The sequence below is a fragment of the Palaemon carinicauda genome, chromosome 7 (assembly GCF_036898095.1).
Source record: "Palaemon carinicauda isolate YSFRI2023 chromosome 7, ASM3689809v2, whole genome shotgun sequence".
Lineage (NCBI taxonomy): Eukaryota > Metazoa > Arthropoda > Malacostraca > Decapoda > Palaemonidae > Palaemon > Palaemon carinicauda.
Window position 1 is genome coordinate 167,169,915 of NC_090731.1, and position 18,096 is coordinate 167,188,010.

General features: G+C 34.5%; 1 protein-coding gene across 5 annotated transcripts in view; it reads right to left on the reverse strand.

Moving 5' to 3' along the window:
• Window positions 1–18,096, reverse strand: part of LOC137644135 (PDZ and LIM domain protein 3-like) — a 202,187-nt gene that overhangs the window by 12,919 nt on the left and 171,172 nt on the right. For 4 of the 5 annotated variants that reach the window (XM_068377115.1, XM_068377110.1, XM_068377114.1 and 1 more), the window contains 2 exons: window positions 11,722–11,903; window positions 1,849–1,908 (listed from right to left, as the gene is read on the reverse strand). In XM_068377115.1, the coding sequence (XP_068233216.1) occupies window positions 1,849–1,908; window positions 11,722–11,903 (242 nt within the window). The remainder of the gene's footprint in view (window positions 1–1,848; window positions 1,909–11,721; window positions 11,904–18,096) is intronic. The other variant, XM_068377113.1, reaches the window with a different exon arrangement.

Sequence of the window (18,096 nt, forward strand, 5' to 3'; positions counted from 1 at the left end):
TATATATATATCCTGAGCTATAACGACTTATAGATTTATACAGGCAGCTTGTGTTACAAGATTTTCTAATGAACATAATACTTTAATTAAGCAACAGTTAGTACCTCCGACTTTGAGACGCAGATACGTAGATATTTGATGAAATAATATAAAGAAGTGATACGAGAATGGAATTAAATCCAGATATTTGCTATTAAAAAAAAAAACACACGTTAATGCACAATTATCACCATCTCAAGTACTCTTTAACACACGCTGACCTAAAATTAATTATATAGGAAGTGGAGAATCAATTTCACGTTGACCTAAAATTAATTATAGAAAGTGGAGAAATGGTTTCAAGTTGACCATAAATTAATTATGGGGAGTGTGGTGATTAATTTCACGTTGACCTAAAAGATAGTAATAAAATGTGGAGAATTAATTTCACGTTGACCTAAAATTAATTATAGAAATTGGAGAAGTAATTTCACGTTGACCATAGATTAGTTATGAAAAGTGGGTTATTAATATCACGTTGACCTTATAAATAGTTATGAAATGGGGAAAATTAATTTCACGTTGACCTAAAATTAATTATAGAAAGTGGAAATTAATTTCACGTTGACTTAAAATTAAATATATAAATTGGAGAATTAATTTCACATCCAGCCTTTTAAAGGAAAAAAAAACTCGTAAAACTCGTTTATGATGATGGTGATGATTGATGAGTTTATGGGAGTTAACGGCCGAGTCATTTGGCTTTATATGATTATAGAGATTTAATTACAAATTGGAAGTATCGATTGCTGTTGAAATTAATAAAGGATTTTTGGGGAAAACTGAATAAAAAATACAACAAAAATTAAGAACCAAAAGTGCACAGATCTGGACGGACAGAAATACTTAAACGGACAGACAGAAATACAAACGAAAAAAAATAATAACAACAAAAATGGTTTTGAAATGCAAAGACCGGGGAATTGTTCCAAAATGGCGTTTTTTTTTTTTTTTTTTTTTTTTTTCTTTTTTTTTTTTTTTTTTTTTTGTCATGAGTTGAGGGTAATAATTTCTCATTACCACTTTTTTTTTTCTTTTTTTTCTCATGAGTTGAGGGTAATAATTTCTCATTACCACTATTCTTTTTTTTTCTTTTTTTTTCTCATGAGTTGAGGGTAATAATTTCTCATTACCACTATCTTTTCTATTTTTTTTTTTTACATATTATTCTAGTTAGATTATAACGGCGTATAATGTGATTAGAAGAAAGTCATGGAAAATTCAATAAAGAAAAACACAATAGGAAACATCGCCCTATGGAATAATTCCCGTTACTGTCCTTATAGTCTTTGCTGCTTCTCATAAGGATAATGTGCTTTCCGTTTAATTCATTTAAAGGATAATCTTCGACTGAACTGAAGAACATTAGGAATACTTAATGGAACATTCATAAACTTAAGAATAATAAGTTGTAAGAAACTGAGAAATAAAGGAAATGAAGTTTTAAAAATTATGAGTATAAGAAATGGGAACTAGATATATCCCCGTGGAAGTGATTAATTTCACAATTATTCAATAAGATATATTTTCATAAGACAGTTTCTAGGGAAAGCGCAGAACCTTATTGGTAAAACGGCCGCCTCAGTTAGATGATAGACGTAAAAAATGAAAAAAACAAAAAAACATCACAAAACATTAATTTGATGTTTTTAGATTTGGGTTTATGTGTCAGTAATTTTGATATTTTTTTCGTCTTTGTAAAAAATACAAAGTTAGTTTTTTTATTTGCTATTATCTATTACCTACGCAGACTAGTCATTCCTTATCAGCCAATGCACGTGACAAAAGAAACGAGATTAGCGCACTTGCCTCAACTTTCTTAGAGCCTTGGCGGCTTCGGCAGCTGCAGCGGAAGAAGGAGTAGGGACCCTGTCAGTGTTTGCAAAAAAAAAAAAAAAAGAGGCACCGAGACATGGATTAGGCGGAGCTGAGCTACTGATGCTGCTGCTGCTGCTAGTTATATTAATTTTGCTTTGTTTCAAAGTGACCTTACTCTACCTTAAGTCTTAAAACACTACGGGACACATGGGAGTTATGTGGAAGAAACATCAAAGCTCTTGAAAGCTGTAGCCCTTCAGCCTCATTCTACTGAGGAGAATCACTAAGATATTAATCAGCAAGGCCAGAGAAAGAGAGAGAGAGAAGCTCAGAAAAACGAAGATCAGCGTGGAAGCAACGTTAAGATACGATAGTTATTTGCTTGATTTTTTATGATCATTATGCGGTTAATTTACAAACAGTGAAAAAATATGTCATAAAACAGAAGCGAAATGAAATGATAAAATTGAAATAAGGCAAAAAAATAAATTCAAATGTTATCCAAATTGCTCAATTAGATTCCTCTTCATTTGGCAATATCCATCGACGAGGACTTAGAGGCTTATTTCCTCCCCCCTGTGCCACCTGGGCATCGGAGGGATGTTCTATAAGGGCATCTTTTTTGTTTCTTTTTTTATACTTCTTAACAATAACCTCACGCTCTTTGGTTTCAGTTTGCTTAAAAAACGTGAGCTAGTGGGTCCTCGTAAACAGTTTGTAGCTGCTAAAGAATCTGTTTCACAAAAAAAAATCAATTGCTAAATTGATAAAAATTATAGTTTTTGAAAATCAAATGTAAACCTCTGTTTCTGAAACGCATCTATCATACCATCGTTTTTTCATCCAAATACCTATCTCCCTATTCAGTGGGTCCTCGTATTTTTATAGGGGAAATAAAAGTTTGTAGCTGCTAAAGAATCTGTTTCACCCCGCAAAAAATCAGTTAATGAATACATAAAAAGTGGGTAAAAATAACAGTAATTCTATGAAAATCAATAGTGAACCTCTGTGCTAATTTCTGTCGCCCTATCAATTCTGATCTTTCACCCCGAACATTTGTAATATACCCTTTGGGCCAGTACTTGAGGATTCACTTTCAGACAAGGACAGCCGGGGGAATCAGGGAAGTGCTTTCTGGCAAGGAAGCCAAAGGCTCGACCCAGTTCCGTCAAAGAGATTTTCTGGCAGGAGTCAACATAATGCGCCAGTGAGTCACTTATTTTTTGTCTTGGGAACAAAGAGGGATGCAACTAGACTGTGACTTGTCACATAGGGAGAATGTCTACGGTGGGCACAAGATATAGAGAAAAATGTGAGGACTTTCTAAACAATTGTATTGATTAGGGGCTCATAATCAGGTCATGATATTACCTGTGATTTGCTATGCATGAAAGACAATAGAATTGGATAATTGAATTTCTTTACGCTTATGCCTGACTATTCTTGCGTTTGTAAATCATGAATGAAACCTATTGCTTTTTAAACATTGCCACACTTCCTTTGTGAATATGTTGAATTTAATAGAAATTCGGCCTGTGAATGAAGATACAGTCGAAAATAAAACCATACGCGAGTGCGCCTAATATGACTTATATATAGCTACCTCTGGTTCCTGAAATAAAATGGTATATCTTTCTTGAAGGCACCTCTTTGCTGTAAGCCTGATTTTCTGGGTAGGGTCTATTTATTTGGACCATCAAGCAATTCTTTTAAATTGATTCTAAATGTTAGATTTTGTTAATTTCGTTTTTGTGATGTTTCAAATAATGATTCACGAGTGCACTTGGAGAAAAGCAATTTTAAAACGTTTCGAGTGAGGTTGCTAATGGTATTTTACCTTTTGAGGACTGTTGTAGGTTTATAAAACATCCCTGTTTTGAATGGAGTTATAGAATTAGACTGGCTGGTCGGAAGGGGCGTAGACGTTTATTGTTATTCAAAGAATTATTTTCCAGATTAAAAAAAAAAAATTTTGTATAACAAAGATACTGAAAAATAGTTTTAGTTGGTTTTGAGTACTGTCTGGCTGCACATCTCGCCGACCCATTGTATTATAATGCATAGATTTCTTAGCATTAGTAAGCTAAAAGATTTTTACAAGAATTTGCCAGCGAAAAGAAGGGCATTTTCATGGAGTTAGTCTTTTCCATAAAAATTGGTATTTAAATCATATATTCCTCCTGAATTTCTATTTTTCATTTCAGATACGACTAGTTTGACATCCTAATAATAGTTATTGTTAACATCATACTTGAAAAAGGATTTAAGGTTGTAATAATAATTGTTTTACCTGCTGGAGTTACTTCTATAGCTGACTCGTTGCAGACGGTTGTTTGTAAACTCCGAACAGGTCGCTTTTTTTTCTTAAGGAAGTTGTTTCCTATCATACCACTCTTGTATTAAATAGGGTGCATTGGGACCCATCGTTGGCCATAATTGCCCAAATACCATTCTTTTAAGACGGAAGTAAAATGTTGTTTTGTGTCTTATTATTATAGCAGACCAGCTTTTCACAAACTTCACATTCTTCGATTCTTCATCATCATATCTTATCGCACCATTGTCGAACCCACTATAAGGCGTTGTCGTTTGCTTCTCTGAGGTCTTGATCTGAGCAATGAGTGCCCAGTGGGCACCCTCGTAGGATGTGTTCCATTGTTTGTGGTGTTACCCCTCATGGACATTCAGGGTTGGTGGCTAATCACCATTTGTGGCAGCTATATTCAGTTTTGCCCACTTTTACCCTTCCTCTTTTTAGGGTTATCCAGTCCTTCCTGGTGAGGGTTGTTACGCTGGGTAGGCCTTTGTTCTGGGCTGGTTAGCATTTCATGGGCTGGCCATCGGTCACTTTCTGGACACTTCTCTAGCCTATGAGTAGCTGTTTCGACGGGTTCTAGTCCATCCACTGTTGCGGAACTTTTTCGTACCGAAAGGTCAGTGATGGCGAACATGCTACAGGACTCTCCGGCAAGGATTTTGGTGCCTATGTGGGAAGGTACCTTTGGAGTAGGAAAAACACCATTCGAAAATTGCCTCAGTATATGGAGCTCTTGCTAAGTGCTACCTTATTTCCTGGCAAGCAAAGGCTCAAAATTGAATGATAATGTCAATGAAGATTATTTTTTTTGTGACACAAATTGGTCTACCTTTGAAATGAAACTGGTCTCAGAAAACTGATTTGCAAATAACTATATCTGTGATACAGGTTATTTTATAGCTTTCTGTGGCTGGTTCTCAATGATCCTCTGTATATCTTCTTTGTTGGTTTTGATTAGATATTTCAGGTCTCTTCCATTACAAATACGTCTTTTGATCTATGTTTAATATTTTACTGTTTCTAGTACAAATATGATGCAATAAAAGCAAGAGCAATCAAAGATTTCTGACCTATGCCAAAGGTTAATGGAGTCGTCCATTGCCTAAGATCTATCTGTGGTGGAAGTTTTGCCAGAATCCATCACTTTGTTTTGATGTTATCTTGAAAATGGTGAAAAATGCAAATCCGGATCTAGAATCCAGATCCGGATCTGGATCATCTCCAGAATTTAATGGAGTCATCCGAGGCCTAAGATCTATCAGTGCCGAAGGTTAATGGAGTCGTCCATGGCCTAAGATCTATCTAAGGTGGAAATTTCGTCAAAATTTTTTAAATAACGAAAAATGCAAATCCGCTAGTAAAATCCGGATCCAGAACCGGATCAGGTTCATCTCCAACATTTAATGGGGCCGTCCATGACATAAGATCTATCTTTGGTGAAAATTTCGTCAAAATCCGTCTAGCAGTTTTGATGTAATACTGTCCACAGAAATGGCGAAAAATGTCAATCCGGCTCTAGAATCCGTATCCGAATCATCTCCAAAATTCAATGGGATCGTCCTTGACCTAAGATATGTCTGTGGTGAAAATTACATCAAAATCCCTTGTAGTTTTGACGAAATCCTGTCCACAGACACACAGACAGACAAATAAGTAAATAAATAAACAAGAGCAATCAGAGATTGCTGATCTCCGCTGAACGATAATGGAGTCGTCCATGGCCTAAGATCTGGCAGTGGTAGAAATTTCGTCAAAATCCTTCAATTTGTTTTGATGTTATCTTTAAAATGGCTCAAATGCAAATCTGGATCTAGAATCCGGATTCGGATCATCTCCAAAATTTAATGAAGTCGTCTATGACCTAAGATCTACCTGTGGTGAAAATTTCGTCAAAATCCGTTGAGTAGTTTTATGGTAATCCTGTCCACAGACACATGAAAAATCCAACTCTGAATCTAGAATCCGGATCAGCTCCAAATTGTAATGTGGTCGTCCTTGTCCTAAGGTCTGTCTTCAGTGAAAATTTCATCAAAATCCGTCGTGAAGTTTTAACGTAATCCTGTCCACAGGCACATGAAAAATGCAACTCTGGATCTAGAATCCGGATCAGCTCCAAATTTTAATGTGGTCGTCCTTGTCCTAAGGTCTGTCTTCAGTGAAAATTTCATCAAAATCCGTCGTGAATTTTTAACGTAATCCTGTCCACAGGCACATGAAAAATGCAACTCTGGGTCTAGAATCCGGATCAGCTCCAAATTTTAATGTGGTCGTCCTTATCCTAAGGTCTGTCTTCAGTGAAAATTTCATCAAAATCCGTCGTGAATTTTTAACGTAATCCTGTCCACAGGCACATGAAAAATGCAACTCTGGATCTAGAATCCGGATCAGCTCCAAATTTTAATGTGGTCGTCCTTGTCCTAAGGTCTGTCTTCAGTGAAAATTTCATCAAAATCCGTCGTGAAGTTTTAACGTAATCCTGTCCACAGGCACATGAAAAATGCAACTCTGGATCTAGAATCCGGATCAGCTCCAAATTTTAATGTGGTCGTCCTTGTCCTAAGGTCTGTCTTCAGTGAAAATTTCATCAAAATCCGTCGTGAAGTTTTAACGTAATCCTGTCCACAGGCACATGAAAAATGCAACTCTGGATCTAGAATCCGGATCAGCTCCAAATTTTAATGTGGTCGTCCTTGTCCTAAGGTCTGTCTTCAGTGAAAATTTCATCAAAATCCGTCGTGAAGTTTTAACGTAATCCTGTCCACAGGCACATGAAAAATGCAACTCTGGATCTAGAATCCGGATCAGCTCCAAATTTTAATGTGGTCGTCCTTGTCCTAAGGTCTGTCTTCAGTGAAAATTTCATCAAAATCCGTCGTGAAGTTTTAACGTAATCCTGTCCACAGGCACATGAAAAATGCAACTCTGGATCTAGAATCCGGATCAGCTCCAAATTTTAATGTGGTCGTCCTTGTCCTAAGGTCTGTCTTCAGTGAAAATTTCATCAAAATCCGTCGTGAAGTTTTAACGTAATCCTGTCCACAGGCACATGAAAAATGCAACTCTGGATCTAGAATCCGGATCAGCTCCAAATTTTAATGTGGTCGTCCTTGTCCTAAGGTCTGTCTTCAGTGAAAATTTCATCAAAATCCGTCGTGAAGTTTTAACGTAATCCTGTCCACAGGCACATGAAAAATGCAACTCTGGATCTAGAATCCGGATCAGCTCCAAATTTTAATGTGGTCGTCCTTATCCTAAGGTCTGTCTTCAGTGAAAATTTCATCAAAATCCGTCGTGAAGTTTTAACGTAATCCTGTCCACAGGCACATGAAAAATGCAACTCTGGATCTAGAATCCGGATCAGCTCCAAATTTTAATGTGGTCGTCCTTGTCCTAAGGTCTGTCTTCAGTGAAAATTTCATCAAAATCCGTCGTGAAGTTTTAACGTAATCCTGTCCACAGGCACATGAAAAATGCAACTCTGGGTCTAGAATCCGGATCAGCTCCAAATTTTAATGTGGTCGTCCTTATCCTAAGGTCTGTCTTCAGTGAAAATTTCATCAAAATCCGTCGTGAAGTTTTAACGTAATCCTGTCCACAGGCACATGAAAAATGCAACTCTGGATCTAGAATCCGGATCAGCTCCAAATTTTAATGTGGTCGTCCTTGTCCTAAGGTCTGTCTTCAGTGAAAATTTCATCAAAATCCGTCGTGAATTTTTAACGTAATCCTGTCCACAGGCACATGAAAAATGCAACTCTGGATCTAGAATCCGGATCAGCTCCAAATTTTAATGTGGTCGTCCTTGTCCTAAGGTCTGTCTTCAGTGAAAATTTCATCAAAATCCGTCGTGAATTTTTAACGTAATCCTGTCCACAGGCACATGAAAAATGCAACTCTGGGTCTAGAATCCGGATCAGCTCCAAATTTTAATGTGGTCGTCCTTATCCTAAGGTCTGTCTTCAGTGAAAATTTCATCAAAATCCGTCGTGAAGTTTTAACGTAATCCTGTCCACAGGCACATGAAAAATGCAACTCTGGATCTAGAATCCGGATCAGCTCCAAATTTTAATGTGGTCGTCCTTGTCCTAAGGTCTGTCTTCAGTGAAAATTTCATCAAAATCCGTCGTGAAGTTTTAACGTAATCCTGTCCACAGGCACATGAAAAATGCAACTCTGGATCTAGAATCCGGATCAGCTCCAAATTTTAATGTGGTCGTCCTTATCCTAAGGTCTGTCTTCAGTGAAAATTTCATCAAAATCCGTCGTGAAGTTTTAACGTAATCCTGTCCACAGGCACATGAAAAATGCAACTCTGGATCTAGAATCCGGATCAGCTCCAAATTTTAATGTGGCCATCCTTGTCCTAAGGTCTGTCTTCAGTGAAAATTTCATCAAAATCCGTCGTGAATTTTTAACGTAATCCTGTCCACAGGCACATGAAAAATGCAACTCTGGGTCTAGAATCCGGATCAGCTCCAAATTTTAATGTGGTCGTCCTTATCCTAAGGTCTGTCTTCAGTGAAAATTTCATCAAAATCCGTCGTGAAGTTTTAACGTAATCCTGTCCACAGGCACATGAAAAATGCAACTCTGGATCTAGAATCCGGATCAGCTCCAAATTTTAATGTGGTCGTCCTTGTCCTAAGGTCTGTCTTCAGTGAAAATTTCATCAAAATCCGTCGTGAATTTTTAACGTAATCCTGTCCACAGGCACATGAAAAATGCAACTCTGGGTCTAGAATCCGGATCAGCTCCAAATTTTAATGTGGTCGTCCTTATCCTAAGGTCTGTCTTCAGTGAAAATTTCATCAAAATCCGTCGTGAAGTTTTAACGTAATCCTGTCCACAGGCACATGAAAAATGCAACTCTGGATCTAGAATCCGGATCAGCTCCAAATTTTAATGTGGTCGTCCTTGTCCTAAGGTCTGTCTTCAGTGAAAATTTCATCAAAATCCGTCGTGAATTTTTAACGTAATCCTGTCCACAGGCACATGAAAAATGCAACTCTGGATCTAGAATCCGGATCAGCTCCAAATTTTAATGTGGTCGTCCTTGTCCTAAGGTCTGTCTTCAGTGAAAATTTCATCAAAATCCGTCGTGAAGTTTTAACGTAATCCACAGACACAAATAGATAAACCGTCTCCATCGCATAACCTCCTTGGCGGGGGTAATAATTCTGTCTCATTAATGAGATTCATAGTGTAAGTATTAATTATGTAACAAAAAGTATTATGTAAAATTACAGAATTATGTTGAATGCTTCTCCATCCCTACCGTATGCTTTTGATGCAATGTATATTGCTAAGAATCTTTCCTTTTTTATTAAGGCAATGAATGGCTTTATTGCTTGTGCTTTTTCATCAATTAAAGATATCATAGGTGAAAAGTATGAATCTTATATTGCAAAATGTAGTCATGAATTTTCCTCGGCTCCGATGTTTATATTTTACATAACCATATCATTCCAGTTATCAGTTGCATTTTAAATTGCCAGACGATTTATAAAAGGAAGCCAAGTCGATAGAAATGACTGAACAAAGATTTAATGCATGGTAAATTGATGCGAAATGTAATTGTTTTTACAATGTCTCTCTTTTGGGCCAAGTTTTAAATGTTTTTTTTTTTTTTTTTTTTTTTTTTTTTGTGGTGGTGGTGGTGGTGGTGGTGGTGGGGGGAGGGCATGTTTTAATGTTTTTGGTCTATTTGAACAAGTCAACGAAGTAGACTTTTTCGCCAAGGGCCGAGATTTCTAGGAATTTTATAGTATGTTTTCTAAATCTCAAGGAAGCTGGCATTTTTTCAAAAGACTATATATATTTATCATATTTTTTTCCATGGTTCAGGAATTTGTATACAGGACTTTGTAGGTTTTAGAATGATATGTAAAGGACAGTAGGTCAGTTGAATGGTTGTTTTGCAAAAGCTTTCACTGAAATGATTTTTATTGCCGATTATTTATAACATAGGCATACTCATTTATGTTTTTATATGTTCATGTTTTCTCATTTTATAAGGTCTCCTTTACATTTCCTTCAAAATTTTCTTTATCCTTTATTGTGTGAACTGGTTTTACATTGGTCAACTGGTTAATATAGATATTTTGGAATATTCTCCATATGTTATTGACACATTTTACTCTTTCTAGTTTTTTTTTTTTTTTTTTTTTTTTTTTTTTTTTTTTTTTACGTCATAATACGTTCTACTTTTCATCCTATTTGAGCAGTTTTGGCTTCCTCGGGTGACATTTGTTGTGATCGAATTGGACCAACATTTATTTCAAGAAAATGAGGTTCCATGGTCTTTATATAGACTTCATAGTTGCAGGGTTACAATACCGAGAAAAAATGCCAGAATTATGCTTGGTCTATATATAGTCTCCATAGTTAACATTTATTTTATGAAAATGAGGTTCTATGGTCTTTATATAGACTTCATAGTTGCAGAGTTACAATATCGAGAAAAAAATGCCAGAATTAAGCTTGGTCTATGTATAGTCTCCATAGTTGCAGGGTTACAATACGGATAAAAATACCAGAATTGAATTTGAACAAAACTGGCAACTCCTCTAAAAAAAAAAAAAAGTTTGAAAATTTTCATAGTTGGAGAAATCCAGACTTATGAAACCTATATAATTGGCCTTCTATTTCATTGGAATTATACATTATGTATAAACTGATAGCTATTTTATAGAACTGGTGTTATTTTCATGAATGAATGGTGTTATACATCACAAGGGGTCACCTTTCACCTCTGCAGTTTTTCTTTTTTAAATCTTATGTCACTTTATTAATTCTTTACCTTTAGCAGATTTTTGGTTCTTAAACCCAATAGAGATAGCAAATAATGCCTCTCAGAAACAAAGAATTGCTTTCTTTGAAAGATATAACATTTGATTTCAGTTCATATTAACCGAAGAAGTATTTGCTAAACCCCTTTTCTATATATTGACACTTAAATCTAGCCCTACTTCAGACAAGATATTCATAAATATGTATACATATACTTATATATATCTATGTGTATGTCTATATAAATATATATATATATATATATATATATATATATATATATATATATATATATATATATATATATATGTATGTATACATATATAGATATGCTTATTTATATATACATATAGATATGCTTATTTATATATACATTATGTCCATATATATGTATATATATATATATATATATATATATATATATATATATATATATATATATATATATATATATATATATATATATATATATACTCACACGTATACGGTACATATATGAATATATACATTTACCTATTTATACATACATATATATATATATATATATATATATATATATATATATATATATATATATATAATATATGTGTGTATATATATATATATATATATATATATATATATATATATATATATATATATCAATCACAATAAACCTAAGACACTCACAAACTTAAAACTACTGAGAATCCATGTAATGGGGGAAACCAAAATATGACCCAAAAATATACACAAAAACATCAAAGAATGAAACTCACGGGTTGATCGTAGGAGTGTGGGTTGGAGACACTTGCGCCTTCATGGCCTCCTGCACGTTTTCTGGCGAGTATAGCGAGATGGGCGTGTTGTACTGCCTGTTGATGAGCTCTGGGTTCGGCGAAGGTAGTCTGGCAGAATTAGGCAGCTGGTTCTGCTGGATTTGTTGCAAGGAACCAGTCACCTGAAGGACAAGAGGCCCATTATCCATGATATTAGGGAGTTGGGTAAAGGCGTTGATAGCTACATTCGCTAAAAAGGGGGTACCACGTGTATGTCAGCTAGAGGAATTCCAGGAGAGAATGGCAAATAAGTTAAGAAAAATAAAGAAAAAATGCAAAATAACCATTTTCCAAAAAATATTTTTTTTAAATGCAAAAAATGTGCTAAAATAATTAAGAAAGCTTTTATAGTAAATCACCTCACCAAAAAAATGAAAACAAATTAATTGACAAATTAGTTTTTCAGGGTAGGTCATGAATACTGTCATGGTGTAATTATGTTGATGTGATTCATCAGTGAATTATATATTGAAGTAACTACTGGAAAGTATTCCTAAGAAATATTACGTTAATCAAGTCCTCATGACTTTCTGTATTTCACATAATTTGAAAGGCATTAATTACAGAAAAGTATTTCACGAAAAGTTGTAGAAGTCATGTTCTTCGCGAGTTTTTTTTTTTTTTTTTTTTTTTTTTTTTTTTTTTTTTTTTTTTTTTTTGAAGCATCAGAAAAAAAAGCTGATCTAAATATACTTAAATATATCTACTTCGGTATCATGCTTTCTGGTATCATTGACGGCGAAGTTGGTTTTGGCATTTAGAGGGTCATGCAGTGGGTATGTCATGCACCATCTTCATTTATTATTGCATGCATTTTAAAACCACGTGTGTCTACATTATAGTATGAACTTTTAACTTTTTTCGTCCTCTTTCACGGAAATGCAATATTCAAATGGTAGAGCTCGGAATTCTGAAAATACTTTTCAAAGGTAATCTCCAAATAGGTTTTTTTTTCAAAAGTATTTTGTCAACTTTTCAAAGGTAATTTCCAATTGAGTTTTTTTTTTTCAAATGTATTTTGTCAACTTTTCAAAGGTGATTTCTAAATACAGGTTTTTTAAAAGTACTTTGTCAACTTTTCAAGGGTAATTTCCAATTGAGTTTTTTTTTTTTTTTCAAATGTATTTTGTCAACTTTTCAAAGGTAATTTCTAAATACGGTTTTTTTTAAAGTATTTTGTCAACTTTTCAAAGGTAATTTCCAATTGAGGTTTTTTTTCAAATGTATTTAGTCAACTTTTGAAAGGTGATTTCTAGATACGTTGTTTTTAAAAGTATTTAGTTAACTTTTCAAAGATAATTTCCAAATACATTTAATTTTTTCTTTTTTAAATTTTTTTTTGTATATTTCAATTAAGGAAGCTAAATGAGTATCTCTTGAGAAAATTTGCACGGAAGATCATGTCTTGGTAGGTACAGTTAACAATATTCGCACTAAAAATTTTGCCCACTTATAAAGCTTCAGTAATTTAGAGAAGAAAATCACTCCTTTCATGGGTCCTAATCACTTTCAGCTCGATAGATTGTATTAATTTCAAGATTATTCTTATCTCATCCTTGTTATTGCATCATTTTTTTTTTTCTGTCGAATGTTTCGTCTTTCAAGTCCTTCTTGAATCAGATGAAATTTAATAACTCAATTGATATTCCACTGTCTTCCATTTGTGAACATAATATTATATATGTGATTTAAAGGACTGCGCAATACCTAGCGGGAAATAATATACTTTTATTAAAAGTAATAATGTTCTTAGTCTCTCGATATGATTTAAAAAATAGGCAACATTCTTATTCATCCCAAAACTTTTGAGTCTGGGAGGAAAGCTAACAAAAATCTCAGATAGTAATTCGGAGTCGGTCATATAGCATCTTGCTTTTGCAACTAGGGTTTTAGCTTAGCAAGTAATGATAATAATGATAATGATAATAATAATTAAATTGCAAATTTTTTGACGCAAATAATCAATATTTGAAACCGTTCCCTTTAACTCGTAGTTAATAAAGGATTGATATATGCAAAAAATTATAGTTTGATTATAGCAAACAAGAATAATTCTCCATCAGGTTAAGGCAGATTGCAGGAAATCTGAGACATCTTGGAGATGCTGATGGCATTATAGTATAATAGTATTTAATATTCATGTGATGTATTATATGAAAACGTCAATCTTTTTGAAATGATTTTTATCATGAAAACATTTATTGGAGATCTTTTATTATTATATTTCTCTTTCATATGTAATAGTCAGGTTTTGAAAAATCCAGCGTTGATTCAAAGTCTTTGCTTCAAGAGTGCCCATCAAAGAGTTTTTTTTTTTTTTTTTTTTTTTCCTCAATAGATACCCATCATAGCACCATATTGACCCAAGTCGTCAATGAAGAAAGTTGGGTGTATTTTGTGCTATGTCTTAGCGACAATATAATGAAATTATCAACAGAAAAAACTTTCAGAATCTTAACACATTTTACATTTTGAATAGAAAGGAAATAACACGTTATATCATTAAATCTCGAGGTACTTTTACCTTGTGCAAAGGTTCTGTAGATAAACAGAGAAATGTAAGAGATTCTATATTGCTACTAAAGAAAGACGATTGATTCAGAAGTGCTCTAGCGAATTTATTACTAAAAATGGCGATGGAACCGAAAGGACTCGCTCAATGTGTGTTGTTTTATATAAATTTGCTCCTTCAAAGATAATTAGAGTAAATTAGATGGGAAAGATAACGTGCTCTGTAATTTGGGGCGGCTGAGAAATTAGATAAGAAAAAGCCTTTGCATATCAGTGTTAATTTATAGTCTTCTTTTCGGAAGAGCTATATGGAGTATCTGAAAGTAAAAAAAGAAAACAACTTGTGCTAGAAAATAATACACTGTAAATGGATATGATTTTAAGCTGTTTTTGGCCGTTTGGAACCACCAACCAAGGAAAAAAAAAAAGCGGTAGGTGTGACGCTCAATCCAGAGTTTATGATGGGTGGTCTCGGAAATGAATAATTAGTTAAGGTTTTAGATTATTGTGGTGAGGAGTCTTTACCGATTATAATCTGTACTACTGGCTATGCTCATCCAAACTCTCTGTAGCCTCGAGGAGGTCAAGTTGGACCGCTACGTACTTTAGGGGCAAAAGTGTATCATACTGCTGGTTTCCCGTCATGGTCGTAGAATGATTAATTTCCAAGAAATCCTATTTGCCTCAGGATGAATTAGTGCCATTTTGAGTATTCAACTGGTATTAAATACTTTGAGTAGCTTTAAAGTATAAGCGAGGTGGTATTTGCTTCGAAGATTCCTCTCACCTGAAGTTGTGTTAGATTAGAGGAGCCTCAGTTATATCCTAAATGTTATGTGCATATCCAGGGCATCATTAGAATTATGACTACTCTACTGAGAGGTTACAAGAGTAGATGAGACATAGCAGTAAAGAAAAAGCTTGGATGAGGCGTGACTCAATTAGTAGAAAGAGGCTGATGAAAGCTGCGATTACTTAGCCGTAGCTGTTGGTAGTTAACATATTGGTTTGGTATATGTGGCAGTAGCGGCTTCCATGCATTGGGGATGGACAGGCTGGGAAGATGGGCTTTTGGTTAACATTTTGTGGGAGAGAAAAGCCAGGTTTAAAGCTTTTTGAGGTGGAACATAGGTTAAGTAATATTAGGTTTGTTGAAAAGTTCGGATAGACAGTATGTTTCATTTAACGTCAACCGAGGTAGGTAAGGAAAGAAAGAAGAAGAAAAACAGAAAGAAGTTGAAGGCGGATTGAAAAATGTTCACCATCAGTGATACGAGATAGTCTGTGGTGTGCAATATAATTTTCCCGCAAATTGTTATTGCAGAAACTGCATGGATATCTAAAGTGTCATAATGCCATTTGGTTTTTTAAAGTTAAGTGACGTTAATGTGCAAAAATGCTATTTTCCATAAAGGGGAGTGACTCTGAGTGCTGCTGCCTTAGTCTTTGAAGTAATGAAATAGACTCGGGAGTAGGCCTATGAACTGAGCTACAGGTTCTGCACAAATCATGTGATATTTTGAAAACAGTCTTCCTTCTCTTGAATTTGAAACTTTTCCAATTCTTACCCTTTGTGAATCCATCTAAAAGATCTGTTTTTAGGTCTACCTTTTGTGCTAGGTGACTCCCCCCAGCTCCAGCACTGGGCTTTATGGACCAAATTTCATATATTCATTCTAACCTCCCTCTTGGTCTTCCTCCTAAGGCTTACAGATTAAAGATCCATTCTAGTAATTCTTATATCTTTCATTTTCCCAAGGCTTAGCTACCTACGCACATAGTCATACCACATTTTTAAAATATTCACCAACGTTTTAACCACCATTTCTCATATCCTACACACGGAATTAATCCAAGAAGCTGCCATCTTTTTCCTTTCATATGCATTAAACAGCCAAATGTAGAAGAGTTATTCATTAATTGCTTCATGCACAATTCATTATTCCTCAGTTACATCACCTCATAATTATTTCCACCTACCATTTTTAATAGCATTAAGTCCCCTATCTTCCTGTCTTCCATTTATTTCCTAATCTTATAAACACATTTAACATTTTCTGTGACTCTTTAGTTTTCACTGTTTTATCGCCAATTCGAATTTTTACTTCTTACTAACAAACGTCGTTTACAAACACCATTTCATTCTAATACATTACATTGCAATACTTTCATTTATCCTATAAACGTGTACCTATATATGCGTGTGTCTTAGTTCCTAGAATTTGATTTCAAGCCATTCTTGCATGAGACCTATTCAAAACGGATCAGTCTCGTGGCGAAAAAAATACTTTCTTTACTATTTTGATAAGCCATTTCCCTTCAGAGCAGTTTTCTCCACTGGCTACACAACACCTCCAGTGTTCTTAAATATTTTGAAAAGTTTCCTTAGACTGGTTTTCTAGGACATTGTGTAGGTACAGGATCCCGTTCTCCTGGATTTCCTTTTTTTCAGAAAACTTTTTTTTGAAGATTTATATAGAATTTGCAAAGGCATTTACGAAAATAGTTAAATTATGCATGGTCCGAAAATTAATAAGATTTTGAGCAAATGTGTGAGGCTTGAGTTATTGTAAAACCATATGCTTTTGATGACATAACCCTTTTTTTATATCTGGTAAACACCAGAAATATTTAATGCCTCACCATCGTGTTTCTCTACATTTCCCCTCACAGAATTTTTCCTTATCTCAGAGAAAGAAATATTTTAATCCATGGGTGTATTTTGGGAAAATGCTCCAAGGAACTTTTATGGCCTCTCAGAAAACGCGTCAGAAGAGGTTTAGGCAGTATAGGGGACTACTAAAACGGAGAAAATATTTACTGGAGTGAAACTGCAAAGTAACGAAAACAATTTCTAGTTTACATTGCAAAGATTGATCTTTTATTGAAGTGCTTTGTACGTGGGAAATCCACCTAGACATAACACAATTGTTCAAGAAGATTTTTTTACTCCAAAACAATGCTTTTTACCTTTACAAACAATTATTTCATCAGGCCGTCTTTTCTTTCAAAAGATGCGTTGATATCTTTGTCACTCTTAACAAACTGTCGTCTACAACAAATACTACATTTGTGGTTTCCATGTCACTTTTATCAAGATGTTTGTGCGAGTCCTTTTCTTTTAAACAATTCTAATCCAGCCATACTTTCACAATAAAAGCCATTCGAACTCTCTTTTAAGTATGGAGCAAATATTTTTATGTTGACCAGGCTGACATGAGTCCTTTTATAGTTTAGATATGACATATCTGTTTTTGACGTTGTTAATAGTTTATATAGGACATAGCTGTTTTGACGTTGTTACTGTTTTTAGAATTATTTATTGTTAATTTATTCTCATCATTTATTTATTTCCTTATTTCCTTTCCTCACTGGGCTATTTTTCCCTATTGGAGCCCTTGGGCTTATAGCATCTTGCTTTTACATCTAAGGTTGTAGCTTAGCTAGTAATTATGATAATAATGATATGTTGAGTGTTGCCGGCCCATTAAATACATAAACTAACCTATTAGAAATTTTACTGTATACAGATAAACAATAATTCATTGCATACAATCTTATGAAACGTCTAACACATCTACCAACAACCCAACTAACAGATAAGTTTCAATTTTATCAGTTCCTAGCACCTTTCAACTTGTCTTTTTTAAATGTCTACTTTCATTTCCATCAGTTCCTAGCACCTTTCAACTTGTCTTTTTTAAATGTCTACTTTCATTTCCATCAGTTCCTAGCACCTTTCAACTTGTCTTTTTTAAATGTCTACTTTCATTTCCATCAGTTCCTAGCACCTTTCAACTTGTC